This window comes from Protopterus annectens, chromosome 15.part0 (genome assembly GCF_019279795.1).
Source record: "Protopterus annectens isolate FY-2018-M chromosome 15.part0, PAN1.0, whole genome shotgun sequence".
Classification (NCBI taxonomy): Eukaryota; Metazoa; Chordata; order Ceratodontiformes; family Protopteridae; genus Protopterus; species Protopterus annectens.
The window spans coordinates 737,678,658-737,701,262 of NC_056749.1; the positions used below are offsets into that span (position 1 = coordinate 737,678,658).

Consider the following 22,605-nt stretch of genomic DNA (forward strand, 5'->3'; position numbering starts at 1 on the left):
TCAATGTTGAGGATGACAAGGATGTGGCACAGGTATCATCACTTGCACAGGGTGTTGTGTGGGGGTGCAGGAGGCCTAGGCTGACCCAAAAGGTTGACAGCATGTGTGTAAGTCAGGAAGGGAAGCAGTTAAGATGGACCATGGAAACGTGCCATGTGTGTCTGTAGGTGACCTGCATTTGACAGTGGTGTGTGAGTGTGCGTGTGTACACAGTTAAGCTCAGTGCTAGCCCTACACATGTGTATGTTGGACAGCTTTGAACTGTGCATGGTAGAGCTGACACTTCAGCGTCTTCAGTCCCACATACAGGAACTGGCTCTGTCAGGAGTTGCACTGGCACCTCCATGCCCAAGGTCAAAAGTGGTGTTAGTACCTGATGCTGATTGCTGCCTGCTGGAACCGTGTCCTCCATGGGAACACCTAGGACCATGAGCCCATAGCCTGCCATGTCTTGGTGTGGACAGCACACTTCCCTCTGTAGTGCTGGATATACTGCCACTACAGGACCATGATTGTGCATGGCCACAACTCAGCAGATGGGATTGCTGACCTACATCCATGAGTTCGATGCGCAACTCCAACCACACGTTCCATCACAGACATTGTGCATTCCAAGACAGACACTGTCTCAGCCCACCCTCTGTCCACTGCATCAGTGAACTGATCCAGGGTGTCACCAACATGGTGGAGGCAGTCAAAGATGTCAGACCATGTTGCATCCATAACCCTAAGCATATGTCTGCAGTTACATTCAGAATGTGCTTGTGCCTCCATGATGGCTAGAAAACATGTGCCGAGTGACAGGTGGTGGCTGGACAGCAGGCCTTCTACAAGCACCCCTATAGCCAGTATCTACACACACTGGAGCCATAGTTTCCACACTTTCCTGTTCAATGTCCCCACCTTCTGACTGTCCAACATCTGTGGCCTCCAGTGACTGGGAATGTATGGGAATACTGACTGTGTGCAGTGACAATGAGGGCAGAAGGGGGAAATCAACCTTTGGGACAGCTTCATCCCCCAAAACCCCCACCTGTGCCTCATCTGGCCACCATCATCATCATCAGAGTCTGAAGAGACACTGACATCAGGTTGTGTAGGGAACAGACACCAACCCCCAGTCACATGTGATAAGAAAGTAAAAATAAGTGCATTAATACCTACTCTAGTATGCTCTGCAGTACTATGTTGCAATATATGTAAAGCTCTATACACTGTTGTCACTATTACAGACCTGTTGAGAAGCCAACCTCATGCAGTAGGACAAAAGGACATTACTCTTCCCACTAACAGCTGTAGTTAGTTATAAATAACAGCTCCTTGCACATCAATCTCATCAGCAAAAATGAGATACACTGTTGACATTTGTGAAGGCTTTGCACAGGTGACACATATGACAATCTGTAATGTCCTGACAATACTGTCACATCTATCAGCGTGGTCACACCTACAAGTCAAGGGAATGAGTCTAACATGTGTACAGTTAGAAAATATCTGTGCAGTTGGCAATCCTGCTGGTCATACAACAATCCAGGCAGCAGGCCTTGGATGACACTTTAGGGATTACATTGCTGTAAACATACATCTATAACAAAACTGTTGTGCTTACCAGGAGCAGGACCATGGCCTTCTCAGATACTTGATGGACATGTGAAAAGATGAGGGACAGATAATGTCAGTACCACCGCATGTTGCACCACAACAAGGTAATACAGTCATATATCTCACATTTACAGTAGCTACTGTGTTAATTTTTATATTGGTCAAAATCTGAGCATGACAGTCAAACTGCAGTTAAACCGTTCCACCACCAAAGAACAAAGACCTGACACCCACATAAGACTATGTACTCCATGACACACTGAATGCTACAGTATTGCAATGCTGATCAATCTAATATTGCCTGCATGCTTCCCTGCCATGGAAACTGCAGCACCCACATCCACAATGTGATGGATGTCTGGGAGCTGTCATGTGTGCCTTGATTTGCCAGGAATTCCTCAGTAGCTGAGAGTGTTTGTTCCACTGCAGGCCCTTCACCAGTGATGCCATGATCCCTGGCTACATCTGCTGCTCTTCTGCATGCAGCATTGATCATATCCATTGTGCAGTGTTGAACCTGCTCAAATGTCCTGATCTGATGACCTGTGGCATTCACATCATGGGCAAGGTAAGCCCATCATGCCACCCGCTGTTCCCTGTTGTGCCTCCCTTGGACAGTAGGAGTTCATGGTGTTGATGGAGACCTTCCAGTATTATCTCATACTCTGCATCTGTGAAAGATGCACAGTATCTTGGATACATGTTTCCTGAAAGATAGCAACATGGGAACATGTCAGGATCACATATATGGAAGCACACTATGTAGAGATACAGCAAGACCAGAATGGCTGGCAGTGTCCATTGCTTGATGACACATGTCATATTCCACAGTGTGCAAACATACTAAGTGGGTGGACACAACTATGATAGTAGCAATATTTGGGTATCCCCATGTGTGCCATGACAGATACTGCTATATGATCATACAGCTGACACTGGAGTCTATTGCAGTGTGTCCACTAGGGGCAATCCCCCGATAATATGTCAAAACAACCTTGCCAAACAAATACCAGTGTGCCATTACAACCACTATAAAGGGACAGTCCCAAGAGACCAGTGTGCCACATTGACAGTAGACATTCCACCCTTGATGTATTGTACGTCCTCTGTATGTGTAACAAATCTGGAGATCATTGACATGTCATTATCACAGTTCTAAGAAAGGCTTAATGCTGTAATCCTTATTCCCCTTATATATTCACACATCTGCATCCGGTTGTAAACAAAAAGGTTACTTAACTGATGGAGTGCAATACTCCTCTGTTGATATGTGGTGATATTTAAGTTTTAGCAAATGTGTTCTGTGTGAGGGAAGTCTCATACTGAATGTTTCCCCATAGCCAACTGTTTGTCTTTTTAACATGCTTATCATTAACAGGTGATTGCCTCTTAACCAATCTGTGGTTCTGAAATGCTAATTGCAGCCAACACAACTGATTTTCACTATCGTCAGCCAATGACATGCAACACTATACAATATATAAGGCCTTCATGTAGATTAGAAACCCTTTCTAATATGTTGCACTGGACATTACTGGGGTGAGGAGACAACATCATCGCAGAAGGTTGGTCTGTAGCAGCAACGTTTACATAAATGTGTATGCTACAGGCTGTAGCTGCTGCTGCAGGTAGTAGACATAGACAGAGAGTGTGAGCACTTTGTAGGACAACAAACTGTAGGAGTAACTGTGAGAGCTATGGCAGCCTTGTAGTAGAGGAAGAGCCAGAGTGAGGGTAGCCATTTGACTCCAATTAAGGCATGTGTTTAAGGTAAACATGTTAGGCAACTGTATCATTAACAGAGTACTAGGCTACATGTTTGTTGTGTCCTTGAGAAACATAGGCTATAAATATAACAATATATCCACCATTTGGGCAACTCTCAGGCCACGTGTTACAGTCTGTCACTAATATGAAATGTGTATGCTAGCAGTCCTTGGTACAAACAGGGACTGCAAATGTGTGTGTTAATTGTGCAGCTATGCTAATCTGCACTGTCAGTTTGAAAGGAGTGTGTGGTGCACTCAGATATTAGTGGGCCTCATTTGCATTACCTGAGTTGAAATCCTCTGTGAATGCATATTAATGCATGGTGTGACACTTTATGCACTTATAGTTTTGCACAGGAATATGTGAAGTGTGTTCCTATCTGCAGGCCCGTGATTTTCATCAGTGAAAAACAGACATTTCATTTGAAATGCATTCTGTGGATAAATAGTGCATGACTCAGTCATTAATTGCTGGCTTTACAATAATATAATTTAACTAATATACACCACCGGATTTGAACCCAGGACTGTGTGTGGCAAAATATATTGTTTGTAAGGCATTTAACAGACTAAGCTATTGAGTCACTGCTGCAGCAGGTGCATTTTCAAGTTCTAAGTGCACACATGCAGGCTGTGACATACTTTTTATATCCATTATTATGTGCATGACTTTATATGGATGTATTTCTGCACCATGGTCCCAGTTGAACATGTATTTTGCCATCAATGCTTTAGCAAGTGTATTTCTAAATTTTGCTGATAAAAGCGCACATTTACCTGCTATCACAGACTTCACTTACATCCATTATTATGTGTTTGGTTTTTTAGTGGTGTAGTCTTGCATCAGAGTCCAAGGTACACTCCCATTTTTCCATTACTTTTTAATCAAGTTTGGACAATGTGTTATGATGCACAGCTCCACTGAAACATTCTTAATGACTGTAACTTGCAATTATTATGTTTTGCTTAAACCATCTGTTTTAATTAATAGCTGTCTGGTGTGGCAGGTTATTGCAGTGGTCTGCAGGTGTGATGGTCTTGGGATCGAAATAGGGCACAGGTGTATATTTTGTACATGTTTATTATGATTTAAAAACACATATATCACTATAGCTCCATTTAGCTGAGCTGAGTAAAGCTGCATGATGTAGCACATTGTGCAGCACCATGCAAAAATATATAAAGAAAAGAACAAATGTGGTGATAGGAAAGTGGTGAAATGGGGTGCAAGCAGGGAGAAAACATAGTAAAAGTCAGGTAGGTATGTGCAGGAAGGGTGTAGGAAAGAACCATAGCTATCCATTTCTTGCAAACAACTGTGCACTTTGACAGAATTTGTAGATGACTTTGGACTCTCACTCCCAAAGAGAGGGGTGAGGACAACATAATTGTGTTGTTAGGTCAATTGAATGAAATTATGTGTGTCCAATGGATATGTGTGCGAAATGGAGAGCTATGAATGAGATGATGGGACAGGTGCCCATTTTTTTAAGATGAGAGTGGAATGTTGGGGAAGGGACATAGGTGCATGTGGGGGAGGTACGTTGGGTAGGTGATAAACTTCTGTAGACAGACAAGACAGCAGACAGGGATGGTGTGTGACACAAGAGGAGGTGAACACCTTGGATGGGGAGGTTGTTGTGGAATCTCAGTCCAATGTGCCTCCACAAGGTAGCAGCATAACTCACATCCCCACTTATGGGACTGTTGGCACTGCTCCATCACTGCTCCAAGGGTGGCAGTGGTGGAGGCTGGGCTCTGGGGTGAGTCTGCCACACCAGGGTGGCCAGCATGCTCTCCATCTGATGCAGGCATCATCCAAACCCATGGAAGATGATCCCATGCACCAAACCCGGCAGTTCATCATGGGTGACAACTCCACCTCCAGCACCGCTCGCAGGACGGGCCCTGCCCCATCTTGTGGGGTGGTACTACCCAGTGCTACAGGTAGTGAAGGGAAAGCAGAAGGGGCACCACCAGGCTGGGTTCCAGACATGCTGGGAACTGGTGCCATGACCAGAGGAGGCAAGATAGGTGGATCACGAGGAACGAACCGACCTTGACGTGCTAGTATTAACAGAATGGAACATAATATTTATTAATCCAAATACATATTAAGGTATATTATGTGTAACACAACATTAAGTACCATAACAGTCAGTATGTTGACAGCAAGCCAGTATAAATTAAACAATAAGGCCAACAAAGCAGTTAGTTTAACAAAATATGTTAATAATGAATCATAATAATAAATAACAATAATACATTAAAGAGATAAGGGGTGGGGAGAAACAGAGAAAAACATACCATTAGTGATATCACAGGTGATATCCCTGAAATCACTGGTGCTACATACTTCTACAGGTGTGCATTGTCAGTTTTGAGTACAGTGACTATAATTCTTCTATAGCTGATGTACCATCTACATACATCTCAAGCTGTTAACATGGGACTGTATGGGCCAAGCACTAACAAATGCATGTACACAACTACACAGAACAGTTTCACATAATGTGGACTTACATAACTACCAAGGTGTTCTGTACATGGATTTAGTAATACATTGCATTCCAGGTAATCATTTATCTGGTAATCATGTGACAGACAGATTAGGCAGTTCTAATTACATTACAAAAAATCATGACACTTGAGAGGTATATTTGTGTACCTCAAGTAAACTAAACAGCTGTCATGCCTTAGTTGGCAGGCATAGGAGTAGAACCCAAATAGCTGTGACTGCAGGGGACATCTGAAAATAATGTAACAACTGCAACTTAGAACAGACATACAATGAATACAGCTCTACTGCAAATATTAAGAGATTTATTTAGGAAACCACAATGCTGCTTAACACTTTATTGGTTGTTGTTTTTCTTTTGGCTTTTCCCAGTTAGGGGCCACCACAGCGGAACTCTGGTCCGCTAATGATTGGCAGTCGATTTTTATGGTGCCGAGGTGCCAGCCCGATGCCCAAACTTCAACAAAGGCACACACATTCACGCATGTCTTTCAGACGCCACTCGACCATAGGGAGGACATTTAGACTCCATACAGAATGCGGTCCATTATTGGTATTAGTGATAATTCTCTGTGAAGTACATATATAATATCTGCTCATAAAAAGGGCTACCTCACCCATACAAACTCCAACAAACAGTCCTGGATAGGAAGCCTCTTCAGAACAAATCCAAATATCTAAAAACAAATGAGACTCACCACAGCAGAAGTATAAAATAAATTCTTTAATGACTGCAGTATATAGTAAGCACTTTCATGTCTACACAATGCTTCTTCAGACATTAATACCTGCTCTAAAACACATCCATTTAAATAGTGCTACCTATAAGAGAAGGTATTAGTACAAGCGATTATGGTCATGGAAAATGACCTTAAAAATCTTGTAAGTATGGAATAGAAGGAAGTGTTTGTTGCAGATATCATGCTAAGACTGTCTGTTCTTGATAACAAGCAATTGCTTGACAAGAAAAAGAAATTGGAGTGTGATTTAAATGATTTTCGCCAGGGTCAAGTCTTTTCTTGGCCCAGAAGTAATGCTGGCTATACTGTGAATAATACATATGGCATCTACAATTCGAATAACAGAACTGCTGTGGCTCACAATACTGTTCCAGTAGCCACACCCACCACCAAGACGTCAATGCAAATATCTACACCCACTGATCTATGGAGAATGCCAACACCCACTGATCCATCAGTGTGTGAGGATGTAGTATCCGGAGACGCCATCCTGTTGGATGTCTGTCTGGGGCATGCACAACCCTGGCCTCCTGGACCAAGGTGTCCAAAGTTCCCCTCTTTCTATGCCTCAGGTCATCATAGTAGTATCGACACTGCTCACCAGTGTTGGGGATATCAGTAGCACCAGTAAGTTCCCTGGCCAACTGATCCCAGGCCTCATCCTTACATTCTGAGCCCTGGTAACCACCTTGCAGCTGCCCAAGTTCAAAATGCATATCAGGAGCCCAACAAAAACCCTGGAGTCCTGTACACCCCATATCTGTGCCTGAAAGTGCACACCCTCTCCAACACCACCTGCTATACTGTCAGTTAGAAAGACTCCAACAAATGCTGCAGAATTCCCACCTATTGCCCTTAATATAGGCTGTTTTCCCACCCTTACACATCATTGAATGGGCTTAAGAACAAAATCTGGGCAAGCAGAGCTCCAATAAAGGCTGTCCCTCCTCAGTAAACCAACAGTAACATTGCAAGAAGAACCACACTGGCTCAAAGATGATAAATGTAAATATTTAATAGTTCCAAAACATACAATAAAAGTAAAACAAAAAAGAATTGAGTGATTTCATCTCCTTACAGAAAACTTCATCAGAATCAGAAACCCATCACATAAAAAGTTAATAAGCAGCACCATGCTTTCCAATTGGTTCTAACCTAATTAGTTCATTAATACAGGAAATGATGTTACATCCCAAATAACCATAACAGAAAAACATTTCTTTAACAAGTATATATATATGTCATTTAAAAACTCACTCTAATAACTAAGTAAGTGAACCTGTATGAACTAACATTTTATGGGATTAAACATAGCCAGACATACAGAATTAATTACATCCGGTTTCTATTTTAGATGTCTGGCAGTTGTCAACTATCTATGCATAAGTGCAACTTGGTAATGCTGTGCCACGCCATGCAAATGAACATTAAAAAAATAATAATAAAAATAAAAAAGTATGATAATTAATTACATCTTGTTTCTATTTTTAGATGCCTGGCAGGTGTCAGCTGTCTATGTTTAAGCGTAGCTTGGCATTGCTGTGCGCTGCATTACACTGCAAAAATGGACATTAAAACAAAACAATAAGAAATTTAAAACACAAACAATTAATTCACAGGACATTTCAACAGTAGCAGGGAACATTACAGGGAGCCTCACCATGTACATAATATCTGACCAGCCTCTACATTTCTGCTTACATGAATTCAGTATCCCTGTTGCTATGCTCTCCCTCAGCAGAGCACAAGATTGATATGCATGGCTCGCTATTGAGGAGGAACTGTGGCCGTGTGCATGGGTACATTCCATGTAGGCGCTACACAGATTTTATTGAATTCTGGGAATGATCATTTTATCATGAATGTTGTAGAAATACACCACATTTGCTCAAAAGTAATTTACTTTTGTAACTCATGCCATGCAATACAATATCCCTGTTGCTATGCTCTCCCTCAGCAGCGCACCAAGATTAATATGCATGGCTCGCTGCTGAGGAGGAACTGTGGCCGTGTATACGAGTACATTCCATGTAGGCTCTACACAGATTTTATTGAATCCTGGGAATGATATTTTTATCATGAATGTTGTAGAAATACACCATATTTGCTCAAAAGTAATTTACTTTTGTAACCCATGCCATGCAACACAGTACTGCTTCAAAACAGATACAACCTTTCATTTTTGAATTTTGTGTTTTTGTGAAATTTAAATTTTTTTATTGAGGCATAAATTTCATTATGCATCATATTTTCACACTTTGGTTGTATTTATACTCCCCATCCTCATTCATTACATCATGGATGATTACACTTCAAAACTATAATTCTTGAGCATGATCTAAGAGTGCTACTGCTTAATGCTAGGTGCCTAAGCAAAAAGATCCACTCCCTGGAAGCTCTCTTTACCCTAGAGAATGCTGATGTCTGAGCAGTTAGAGATGTGGTTTAAAGCCATGGGCAGCACACCAACAGTACAAGGTTATAATGCCTTTCACACATTTAGACCAGCTACTTCACAGGCAGGGACTAAAGGTGGAGGTGTCTCTATTTACATCAAAAATAAATATACTTCAAGGCTGGTCAAACAGGACAATGCACTTGAGCTGCTCCATGTTCAAATCACCATAGGTAAAATTCATGTCCACTTCCTTGCAAGTTATATCCCCCTCTATGACCCAGGAAACCCATACCATGTATTTAAATTTATTAGAAACACTAACCATCCAACCCAATACCATATTCATGGGTGATGTTAATTGCCCCACTATTAACTGGGAATCCTTTACGATATCAAATGTGCATGCACAGAGTTTCCTGGATTTTGTAAATACAAACTCCCTGGACCAGAGAGTCCATATACCAACTAGGGGTGCAACTACATCTGGTCCTCACTAATATGGGAGAGTGCTGCACACCCCTTACTGTAATGCCTTCCCTGGTAAGGGCAAACCACAAAAGGGTCTCTGTTGAAGTAAAAATAAAACCTGGATCCACAACTAAACCAGGAATATTCAGGAACTATTCTAAGGCTAACCTCCTGCTTTTAAGGGAGAACCTGGCAAAATGTCAAGTCCCTATAAACCCTGAGAACACTTCTGCCTATGTAGAACTGTTCACAGAAACTCTGTACAAGCATGTTAATAGCTGTATAGAGGCAGCTGTACCCACCAGGAAGAAGTACAGATCTAACAAAAAACAAGCCACCCTGGTGGAATCACAAAATCAATCAATAGGCTGTACAACAGAAGGAAGAAAATCATAGCAAAAATTAGGAGGTGCAGCACCCAGCAGGATAAAAGCACTGTCATAAAACTAAACAAACAACTTAGAGGAGAAATAAAGTCTACCAAAGCCAGATTTGAGCTAAGTTTGGCCTCCCAGGCCAAGAACAACCACAAAGCATTCTTTAGCTATATCCACAACCTCAAAGGCAATACACAATTGTGTGCAGAGCTCAGTGTAAATGGAGCCACCAATACTGAGCCAGAAGATATAGCAAACCTCCTGGCTGATAAATTCAGCTTCAGCTTTAATCCTATCTCCCCCTCAACCTTCTCTCAGGAAATATAATCAACTATAACTCCCACTACTATCACTAGGGAACAGGTCCTTAATGCTCTCTCTAAGATCAAGAACAGTGCATCAATGGGCCCAAACAATATCCCAGGATGTCTTCTAAATAGCATGAAACATAACCTGTCAGGGGCTCTGGAATTACTATTTAACTGTTGCCTCCAAATAGGCTTCATGCCTCATGAATGGAGAAAGGCAACAGTCATCCCTCTGAGCAAAGGCAGACCATCTACAGACCTTGGAAACTACAGCCTTATAAGTCTCACTAGTCTTATATGTAAAGCGATGGAAAGAATTATCATGTAGATGATCAATAGAGATATAGTAAACCTCCAGACACTGGACCCAACCCAGTCTGGTTTCATAAAGGGCAGATTATGCCTACTCAACCTCCTGGACATCTTTGAAAAAGTCACCAAAGCAATGGATGAGGGCAAAATCATTCACACTGTCTACCTTGACCTGCCCAAGGCATTTGACACAATACTCCACTCGGGCATTGTTGACACACTCAAGAGGTTAGGTACAAACCCATATGTCACCCGGTGGTTAGCCAACTGGCACACAGACAGGTCCCAGGAAGTTAGAACTGAGGTGTCCACCTTCACAAAGAAGCCATTCACAAGTGGAGTCCCTCAGGGATCAGTTCTTGGACTGCTCCTTTTTGGCATTTAATTCTCAGAAGTCAAGGCCAATGTCAGTGGTCTCTGGTGAGTAAATTTACAGATGATTGCAAATTAGGAGCTGTCATTGAATCTCACACTGACACAAATGTTCTCCAGGAGGGGCTGACACAGGCAAACAACTGTTGTCAGAGTCATGGACTAAAACTAAATGCCAAGAAATGCATAATAGTATCCTTGGGAAATCATCCATCCCTGGTAACTATCATATTAACAAGACACCCCTCAGAGTTGACCCAGTAGTCAGGGACTTAGGGACACACATAGTAATCTAGCCTTTGATCATCATGTGTCTATAGTCTTGAGGAGATCATTCTGTGTTGCGCAAATTATAAACAAAGGTATGGCATCTAAGTCCAAGGACATCATTGTTCCACTATATTTGGCATTCATCAGACCTATCATTGAGTACAATGCCCCCTTTGATATGTACCTAACCAGACATATCCAACAACTGGAACGTCCACAGAGGTTCATCATTAAAAGAATACAAGGCATAAATAATATGTCCTATGCAGACTGCCTCAAGGCCCTATTCCTGTATTCTGTCTCCTACAGGCTTTTGAGGGGAAATCTATGCCTGGCATACAGGGCATTGTCAGACCCCACTCTGATGGACCTCCTGCATATCCACAAAACAAACAGTACCAGAAGTACCCATTTTAAAGACTTAAATCTTGCCTGTGATGTAAATAGGACCTGTTGGAGAGATAGGTATGTATCCCAGAGACTATCCCATCTATGAAACAGGCTCCCAATCCACGTGAAGCAGAGTTCTTCCCTAAGCCAATCATCCAGTTCAAGTACAACTTGGACAATTGGATGGGAAACCAGAACTTCATCCTTGGTTTGGCAGCTATGTCTCTGATGCAAACAGGTAACATGCAAATGATTCATCTCCCAGGCCCATGCTTACACTTATCAAGGGTATCAGAACTCATCAAAGATTTGGGATGCATGGCTAGGCTTAAAAAGGCCCTTGTGATCATTAGCCTAGTAAACACCAATGAACCTATGATAAATCAGGAGTTACTCTCTGCTGTGCATAAGATTAAAACATTACTGTATATAAAGATGTAAAGAAAAGAATGCCTCCAAAAGTGGCTCACTGTCCAAAAAGATGTTATTAAGTATATGCATTGATACTGTTTCTCTTCATCTTAGCGAGGCAGTAGAGAGAAGTTCCACAACACAGTGCATTTTTTAACAATAGCTGCTGACATCAGCAAGACTGAAAGCTGCCTGTTTAAGACTGTGAGCAGTACCTAATAGTAAAAACTATGTCTTTTCCTACGTCTCTGCTATGTCAGGTAAGGGGAAACAAATTCTTCTGCCAAAACATGCAGGAGGATAAGCTTAAAAAAGGTTGGGTGAGTTTTTCTTTCCTTAGAATCCAAGGCAAGGGAATGAAGGTTTTATAAAGTGCAGGTTGATTTCTGATAACTAAAGCATACCAGCACCACAGAGTGAGAAAAAACACCTCAGATTTGAGTTAAATGGCAGGTGAGGGTGGAATTTTCCTTTAAATATGATATGGAAATAGACTGAAAAAGTATAAACTATGAATGGTCGCTTCATATTTATAGCTTATCTCAGCTGTCTTTATGTAACAGTTTTAGAAATTTACAACCACTGTGATAAAACATGCCTGATTAGTATTTTTTTACAGTAGTAGAAACATTCATGTCTGTGCTCCCCTGACTGTAGATCATCAGCGATTGCCATAGTCGATCATCTCATTTATTAGGATAAGGGTCAGCAGGGAGAAGTTATCATTCAGACAGCCATAAGGGTTTTTTTTGATGTTTTCCTCTTCATTGGTTTCCACCATGCTTGTAATGACTAGGGGAGGTGTGTGCAATGGACTGACAGCAGAAGACATCTTCTCACTTCCACAGAGAGTGCTCCCTCCAGGAATCTGTGGTCCAACCCCTCTGAGGCAACAGTGGTGAGCTTTTTGGTCCCAATCAGGAAGTTAGCATCATCCAGTGTGCCCATGAATACACAATCCCCCCTCCCTTGGGATAAGTAAGACAGCCATACCCCCTTCACTCCTTTTTCTACCTGCTTGACATCTCCTGTGCTTGGATTGCTAATAAAACCCAGTTCCTTTGCGATGCAGTTGGGAATTTGTCCCTGGTGCTAAAGAGCCAGGATAGTAGAAAAAAATCATATTGTTGCATAGAAAATTGGTTATCCTTTATGGATTCATCATAGATTACTCTACCCACCTTTTAACTTCCTCTGCAATACTGTATTATGTTGTATACTTAGCAACATCTATGTCTCAAGAGGCTACATACTCAGCTTTGATGTTAATGATACAATGTTGATAGAGTGTTACAGTACCATATATTCTATACCACTCAAGGCAGCTGAACAATGTTCTGGCAGGGACACCAGTGTAGCATAACAGAGGTTCTGTTCCTCAGGTGAGATGAAGAAGCAAGGTCTTACCTGTTGGCTGTAGGTGAGGCTAAGGCTGATATTACTGGGGCTGCAAAATTTCTCTGAAGGAGTTTGTGACCACTTTAGCTAAATTTATCAATATTCCAGAAAAGAATCTTGGAGAACCCAGAAAAAGGGATGATCTGTTTACCAAAAGGGTATAAAAGTAGCATTAAATATCACCGTTCTGATTAGCTCTGCTCTGTCCATTTTTCTGTCCTGAGATTATATGCACTTCTGGAGTTTTTCCTCATTTCTACTAGAGTATAGCAGAAGATATGGATGCTGTATCACTGTTAATCCATTCCATATCACTCGGACATATTCTTTTAGTCAGCTACATGGAATCCGCCAATCTAACTTTCTTAACCCCAAATTATCAAATCTTTAAGCAATAAGGAGTAGTTACATTAAAATTACATGAATTACATTACATTAAAAATGCCCACTGACAGTGCTGTCTGACACAGGAAATAAGTGAGTTATTTTGGTGCACTATACATGTCACTACCCATATTACACATGCACTGCAGTACCATGTTACTACCCTGGTGACTTAAGCAATGTAGACATCTGTTTGTGATTATTTCTTAAATGTGTTTCAGGTTGTAGGCCTGCACTGATGTTATGCTACATTTTTGTATACTTTTTCTTCATTTGACAATAAATTAGAATTTTTGAGTCATAACTGATAGCATTGTTTGAGTTAGATTCATAAAATGTATATTCTTACTACAACAATTGAATATTTTGCAACTTGCACTGTTGGAAAGGATATAGTACAGTTTTTAATTCCATTTTAATCAACAAATGACAACGGGCAACACATATGTTAAAAAAATAAATAAATAAACAGACACCCTGGTTGAAGTGTGTGGCAACTCCCACACGTTCAGTACAAGAGGCTTCATTATGCAATACCCTCTTATTTAATATAATATGCTCCAAGCTTATGCAATCTCAGGGAAGTGAAACACTTTACAAAATAGCCTGTTGATTAAAATAAACTCAATAAACTGTGCAGTTGCCTTTGACAATTAGCTGAATATGTTGTTGTTGTTGTGCCTTTCGGCTTAGGGGTCGCCACAGCGGAACTCCAGTCCGCTAATGTTTGGCAGTGGATTTTTACGTGCCGAGTTACCAGCTCTGACGCACAACCTTCAACAAAGGCATGCCCATTCACGCATGCCTCCACACAGAAGACACTCTAGCTGAGAATCGAACGGGACAACGTCTTGCTGTGAGGCGAAAACGCTACCGCACCACCACAGTTAGCTGAATATTTTGGCTAGAAAAGAGGTAGAAACCATTTAAAACTCATCACAGTAGTTTAGTTGGTTGGAGACTGTTAATATACTAACCATCTAACACTCTAAATCTTCTTGAGGAATGATCAGTTACAATCTAACACAACTAATATGCTGCTGCTGCACATATAGGGCACCCCATTTGCTGTCTGTGATCAAGGTTTAACTAGCAATTTTGCTGTTAGTGATCTACTGAGGTAAAAAGGCAGAATCTCATAAATATCTGCACTTTCTCTGTGATAGTAGGTTTAGGGGGCTAACGCTATGCAACGTCACCCCTAGCAGAGGTGATGGGCCATTCTTACAGCTAATCAAGCACAAATAAATATTCAAAAGTGAAAACAGTAACATAGTAGCACAAGTTGGTACCCTCATGTTGATTCATTAGAAATCATGGAGCGGGGAAACAGGTATAAACTAGAATATTCTTCAAGTAAGTGTATGATGGTCAACATAATCACCTCATATCCCTAATTCTAACTCCCTGCAACTGGATGCATATTAGTTTCCTGTCCTTTGGAGACCTCACAGCCCACAGAAGGATATAATGGGTTCCCCAGTTGCAGGGGGCAAAGAATGGGCTCCTTAGATATGGTAGTCAGAGGTCTGAAAGCATGTAAAAGGAAGACTACAACACTGACCTTTCTTAATTATCCTGTCACATATGGAAAGGGATGTGGGCACTGGGCTATTACATCTTTATTTTTTATCCATTCCAGTGCATAACCAGTGTCAAAAATCAGGTTGATAATATGACGGAAAGATATAGAAAAGCAGTCATGTTGAGCTTATTTAAATACCACAGCTGAGACGTCCAACTGTCAGATTTCCAGGGAGAGAACAAGCATTGTTTGTGTAGTGTTCGAATGAGATCAGCTTGTTATGAAGACACCCAAGGGCAGTCCTCTGCCACATATGTGCATTCTGGGCATGCAGAAAACTGCTACATAATTGCCAAGTATGGTTAATAAGTATTCTAGGAGGTGGTAGGCTTGTACTGATTCAGTGAATGTGTAGGAGGTGGCATGGACTGAGCAGACATTAATGAAATTGTCTGTAAACCAAAATGCTGATAGTAACCATTGAAAATGATGTGGCTATTTATGGAATAGTGGTATGGGATAATGAAGTATTTTAATTGCTGGTATACAATCACACCTTTGTCAGAGAAGAAATGTATTTTTTATCTATATCTGTATATTATTTTGGATCAATTAATAAGTTAAATTCCTGATCACTTGCTTTCTCATGTTGCTTTAAACAGGCTATAATTTATAATCACCTGTTGAGGCCTAACCTTATCATACCTGCCATAAAGAACTGTAACAGTTTGTTATACACAGAGAACTTTCCATAAGTATGTAAGTAACTTGGATATTCTCAAAAGGGCAACTTGAAAAGTTTTCACACATTACATTGAGGCATGTAGATGGTTTGACTCCTGTCATTTTATGTCATTGCTGCACATTTTCACTATGGTATATTGCAGTCAGTGTTCACTGAGTTTTTTGATATGATTTTTTTTTTGGGGGGAGCAAGTAGTTTAGTTGTTTGTGCGACATGTGACTATGCTACATTATATGCATATAAGGAACACTGTTAATGTGAAATAACAGCAAATTTGATCATGTGACATGTGACACTGCATTGCAATTAGAAAACTAAGGAATTTGATTTTTATTTAGAATTTTTGCTTTTCATAGATTAATCAATGGTTCATAGGTAGGTACTAGGCTATTGGCCCAAGGGCCTACGTAAGCCTAGCCAGCAAGGTTCCCTGGCTTACGGCACTCAAGAAAGTTAATTTCCTGTGCCCCTGTCAAGCAGAGCCACAGAAGTGATCCCCAGGGTGTATTTCCTATTTCCCATCCACTCATCAAGATTTTTCTGGAAGAGTGCTAATGAGGAACTTTGGTTGACATAGACAGGTAGCTTGTTCTAGAGTATAGTAAGTCTCTGGGACAGGAATCTATCCCTCCAGCATGTCCTGTTTATTGTGGTGACAAGGTTTAGGTCCCTAGACTGTGTAGCTTGGAGAGATTGGGATTTCTTTAGGTGTAGCATGTCCAACAGCTCTAGGTTTAACATAGCTTTATATGTTAGGCAGAGATCTCCTCGGAGTAGGCAATATGATACAGAGTAAAGCTGGAGTTTTTTGAGATGGTCAGTGTAGGGCATCTGTTTGAGGCCAGTAATCCTCTTTGTGAGGTACTTCTGTGGCCTTTCCAGCTGCTGCAGATGTCTTGTGAGGTACATTCCAAAAGAGGTGTTGTACTCTATAATGGGTCTAATGAGTGCCGAGTAGGGTGGAACAATGACCTCTTTTTTCCTGGATGAGAACCCTTTTATGATGAGGTGTGCCACGTAGGAGGATTTCCTGACTACTGTGGCGATGTTATTATCAAAGGAGAGACTACTGTCCACCTGGGTCCCTAGGTCTCTTATCACACATTCAGCGTTAAGTAGACTGCTGTTTATGTGGTAGATCATGGGTACAGAGTTTTTACCAAAGGGGATGACAATGCACTTTTTGGCATTGAGCTTGAGGCCATGCCTCTGACACCAGGCATCTGTCTCAGTTAGCCCTTCTGTAGGATGTCCACATCATTTGGGGACTTGACTATGGCTCCTAGTTTGCAGTCTTCTGCAAACTTCATTAGCCAGAGTCCTTCTCTGTTAGCCTGTACATCAGAGAAGTAGATACCAAACAGGAGAGGTCCCAGGACTGAACCCTGACGTTCTCCACTTGTCACTGGTTTGAAGTCAGATTTGGAGTCTGCAACTTTTACAGTGTGGGTTCTGTCAGTGAGCCAGTTGGCAACCCATCTTGTGATGTAGGGATTTATACCTAGTTTAGTGGGTTTAGCTATAATTCTAGAATGGGGGATGGTGTTGAAAGCCTTGGCAAGGTCAAGATAGGTTGTGTAAACCACTTTACCCTCATCTATGGCTATGATGACTGCCTCAAAGAAGTCAATCAGGTTCAGAAGGCATGATCTGCCTTTCACTAACTCAAACTGGGTGGGCTTCAGAGTTTGGAGGTTACCAATGTCTTTGTTTATGAGTTCCATGATGATACGTTCCATGGCCTTGCAGACCAAGCTTGTCAGGCTAATAGGGCGATAGTTCCCAAGATCAGTGATGGCTCCCCCTTTGTGGAGTGGGATAATTGTTGCCGTGCGCCATTCAGTGGGCACAAAGCCTGATGTGAGACTATGATTGAACATGGTGCTTAGGCGGGGAGCCAGTTTGTTCTGAAGTTCGTGTATGATGCAGCCTGGGATGCTGTCCACTCCCATGGATGCTGTGTTTCTGGTTTTAGAGAGTGCAGCTTTTACCTGCATAGATGTGATTACAGGGAATCTGCATTCTTCCTATATAGATATGAGCCCTTTCGGGGGTGAGAGGGGGGGAAAGTTAGCACTGAACCTATCTTCCAGGATGTTGGCAATATCAGTTGGTTCTGTAATTTTCATGCCGTTGTGCAGATCTAAGTGTTGCCATTGAGATTCTTGACATAGGTATAGAATGCTTTGTGGTTGCACTTAGAATCAGTGGCAATTTTGTTTTTGTAGCTAGCTTTGGAGGATCTTATAAGGGATCTCATCTTCTTACTGAGGCTGACCAGGGAGCTCCTCCACTCATGGGATTTTACTCTCTTTTGCAACAGTTTCTTCCTTGTGTTGTAGAGTTTGTTTATGGCAGAGGACCACCAGATTGGCTTCCTTTTTTTGGAATATAGTGTCTTGGTTCTGTTTGGGATAGCACAATCCATGCACTCGTGTAAGTGCTTATAGAGTGCATTTGTGTAGGATTCAGCAGTTGTAACTGTATTGTCCATCTGCATGGGTGTCATGAAGTTCACCACTTCTGTCTTAAGAAGCGTGAAGCTGGCTTTGGAGAATTTTTTTACTGCGGTTTCCTTAATGGTGGGTTGGGCTGGGATGCGGGTATCTAGGGTGACTAGCTTATGGTCGGATCTGATCAATGAGGAAGTTGACTTCAGTTGTTGGTAATGACTAGGTCTAGGATATTGTTGCCCCTGGTGGGGGTGTGGATAAGTTGATCCAGGGCATTGAAATTTATGAATTCCAGAAAGTGTTGAGTGAAAGAGTTGGTACATGAGTAGTTTTCCCAGTTAATGGTGGGGTAATTGAAATCGCCCATTATTAGGGTGTTTGATTGAACCCTAATATTTTCCAGTATATCAAGAAAAGAGGAGTGGGATTCCTGGGGCATGGTGGAGCATCTGTAGCAAGCTACAATTTGGATTGCAGATTTGCCCAGAGTTAGTTGCACCTGGATAACCTCGGATGCATAATGCTGCACAACTAGCCTGGAGGTGTGGATCTCCTTAATGAATATGGACACACCTCTGCCTTTGGTGTTCTGGTCCAGGTTAGATGGCCAGAAAGTGTGGTATGAGTTACAGTATAGTTTTTATTAAAAGCAATCTAGAACATTCTTTGACATGAGATACTACATTTAAGACATAAATCATGAGATACTACATTTAAGACATAATGCAGTGTGCAATGCTAGTGTGGAGGAAAAGCCATGTTTTTCTTTGCAGTGAAAAATGTACTGTTTTTCAAAGTGTTGCAGGAAAATACTTTAAGCAAGTACATGTGTTTCAATGAACCAGATCCTTATCTATGTATAGAACGTAACATGCAACAACAAAATTATTCATAATGCATTCATAAACAAAAGTAGTACTCACTATATTTACTCACTATCTGGCTGTGTATTGCACTCACTTTCACAAGAGCAGCACAGATAACTATGAATGGATCACCTATCATCAGTTTGCACGAATACTGATTTACAGGTCTCAAAAAAAATTTAATTCCATTGCCATGAGATGAAATCTGAGAATTATACCATTTTTAATGTAATTTCCTGACTTTACCATGACTTCATTATAACTTTTTATTGCATCTGTATCTAACTTCTACCTAGCTATCTATATGCATGTATATATATATATATATATATATATATATATATATATATATATATATATATATATATATATATATATATAGAGAGAACAAGAGAGAGAGAAAGAGAGAGAAATGTATATACATGCAAAATTAAAACAGATTCTAAGCACAAAACACTCATTATGATACACTGCCATTATTATAGTAAATATCAAAAGAAATAGAAATTGTGGTGAAGTGGTGTTCTCATCTAAATTGCTTAACTCCATGAAAATCCAATGTTTTCCCACTGTTCAAACAGTCCATAGTTGAGATTTGCTGATATTTTTCCAGGAAAAATGGAAAGTTAGGGTCTCTGCCAGTTTGTTAAAGCATTTGAGATATGAATTCAAGAAATTCACCTTGACAACGAAGCTTGTGTGGAAACTTTCTTAAATCCATTTCAGGAGCATGTTATCAAAAGGTTATAAATAGAAATCTGATAATCATTCTTTGAACTAAGTGGAACTTTAGCTGCCATGAAGTACTACAACCTCTATAGGAAAACATTGTGGGAGTGCAAAATGTGCTATGGCTTTAAAAGCTGCACAGGCAGCAGGCAGAAGCAAAGTGCACCTCTGATGAGCCAACAGGTTTAAAAGCTTTTGGACACTACTCTGTCATACTCTTATTCTCTATGGTAGCAATGAGTCTAGAGTCTTCTATGGTGGCTACCATCTATGTTGCGAAGACCCAATCATAACAGCTGTCAAAAGTGCAAAACAGTTTGCTGTATATGTTTTTGACTTTAGAAAGCCCCATAACAATCTTACCTTTTCTCCAAGTGTAATCACTGAACTCCATGTACAACAGTAATAGTAATGGGTTTCACAAAATGTTAATTTGCACATATATAAAACATGTAGAGTTGTTTGAGTATTTATTTAATGTAAATAGTAATACTGGAAGTGAAGAATTAAAAATATGTCAGCAATCTTACTGGCTAATTTTGGTCACAGTAGTAGATCTTATCATAAAAAAATTCCTTTCTATGAATTGTTGCATTCATTGGAAACACAAAATAGTTGAGAAACCATAGGACAAAGGAGTAACTGCTGCTTGCGTTCATACATGTGCTGTGTAAGCAGATACATTAACATTGTGTTCATACGTGTGCTGTGTAAGCAGATACATTAACATTGTGTTCATACGTGTGCTGTGTAAGCAGATACATTAACATTGTGTTCATATCTGTGCTGTGTAAGCAGATACATTAACATTGTGTTCATACGTGTGCTATGTAAACAGATATATTAACATTGTGCTCATATGTGTTCTGTGTAAGCAGATACATTAACATTGTGTTCATACATATGCTGTGTAAGCAGATACATTAACATTGTGTTCATAAGTGTGCTGTGTAAGCAGATACATTAACATTGTGTTCATATGTGTGCTGTGTAAGCAGATACATTAACATTGTTTTCATACGTGTACTGTGTAAGCAGATACATTAACAATCCCTGACATTCTGAAATTTGAAACATGCTATAATAAATGGACAGGCAGTACTGTAAACACTTTGAAGAAGCACATTTGTTTAGGAGCTGGAACATGCTAACGTAAGTAAGCCATCAGTCTGTAGTATGACATATTTGTGCTGGCTACACGTACCCAGTAAGGATATAGTCACTACACGCACTCCGATTATGTTGCATTTCAAGAGGTGTTATGTGGTCCAGTCTTAGGACAGTTGAGCTTCTAGTTACCGGTGGTCTTGGAGGGCTCCAGCTGCTGTACGGGGATGATGTGTTTTTCCAGCTACAAGACATGCAAAGTATAGCCCCACCAATGATGGACAGAAGAGAACAGGCTGTACCCAGATAAAGAGCTTCCCCAATCTCAAATTTCAAGGAGGAATGGATGCTGGGATTATGGAAATCAACAATTATCTTATGCATATGCCAAGTAACTGGCACAATTGACATGAGGCCAGCTGCAAAGAAAAAGCCTCCACCAGCTGCAGCCAGATTGTCCTTAACAGGGGAGTCACCAAGGAAAATGGTGCACTTCATACCCACCACTGAGATGATTAATGCAAATATGAAAAGTATCCCTGAAATGATCATCATGGCTCTCGCTGCTTGGACATCTGCAGGCATGTCAAGTAATGAGCTGTAGGGTTCGCACTGAACAATTCCTGTGCTGTGGTAGGTGCACTCCATCCAAAGTCCCCGCATGTAGCCAACAAAAGTGACAATATTTGAATCGATATATGCTGACCGTTGCCACTGCGGTAGAAAAATAACCACTGTGTTTCCAATGAATGATATCAGGCCAAGAAAAAAGCCTATGAGCTGCAGTCCTGTAGAGGCCATCTTCAACTTGTTACAAATGGCAGAGGACAGTTTTACTGCTTTTGCAAACAACTGTTCATGCTTTTTAATGTTCTAGCAGATGTTCAACAAGATGATTTTGTTTCTAAAAGGAAAGAAAAAACAGTATCTGTTCAACATCTTCAAGAAAATAATTTCAGTACTTTATAAAACTCCATGCAAACACAACATATTGTGTGACTAAATTATAAACTTATACTGTTCCAGTATTCATGAATGTGACATTTGATCTTTTAATTTCAGCTACTTTGTGCCACATCCCATAAAGGAAAAGAATAATGAAGTCTATGAGTTACATCTTGAATTAGCAGCAGTCATTTCAATTTTCTTGGCAGCAGGAATAAGAAAATGGGAGGGTGGCCTAATGGTTAAGGTGTTTGCTTTACAAACACAAGGTACAGAGTTTGAATCTTACAGGGGATAACTGGCTAGGCTCAAAATGGCTCGCAAGGACAGTTAGCTTAGTACTTACCTAAAATCATCATGGCCGTTTGTTTATCGTACATTAAACACGCTATTGTTTTCCTTTTCTTGTCTCTTTCCTTACCTCATATCTGGTAAAATAACTCCAACGGACCCCATTTCCTTCAAATTATCTTAGGTTCATAGGTTGGTACTAGGCTATCAGCCCTAGGGCCTATACA

General features: G+C 40.8%; 1 protein-coding gene across 1 annotated transcript in view; it reads right to left on the bottom strand.

The window, feature by feature from the left end:
• Positions 1-20,492: 20,492 nt before the first annotated feature.
• The window catches only part of CLDN2 (claudin 2), a 35,960-nt gene continuing 33,847 nt past the window's right edge, over positions 20,493-22,605 (bottom strand). Inside the window, exon 2 of the mRNA XM_044057593.1 lies at positions 20,493-22,046. Within this exon, the coding sequence (XP_043913528.1) occupies positions 21,230-21,943 (714 nt within the window). The 5' untranslated portion in view covers positions 21,944-22,046 and the 3' untranslated portion in view covers positions 20,493-21,229. The remainder of the gene's footprint in view (positions 22,047-22,605) is intronic.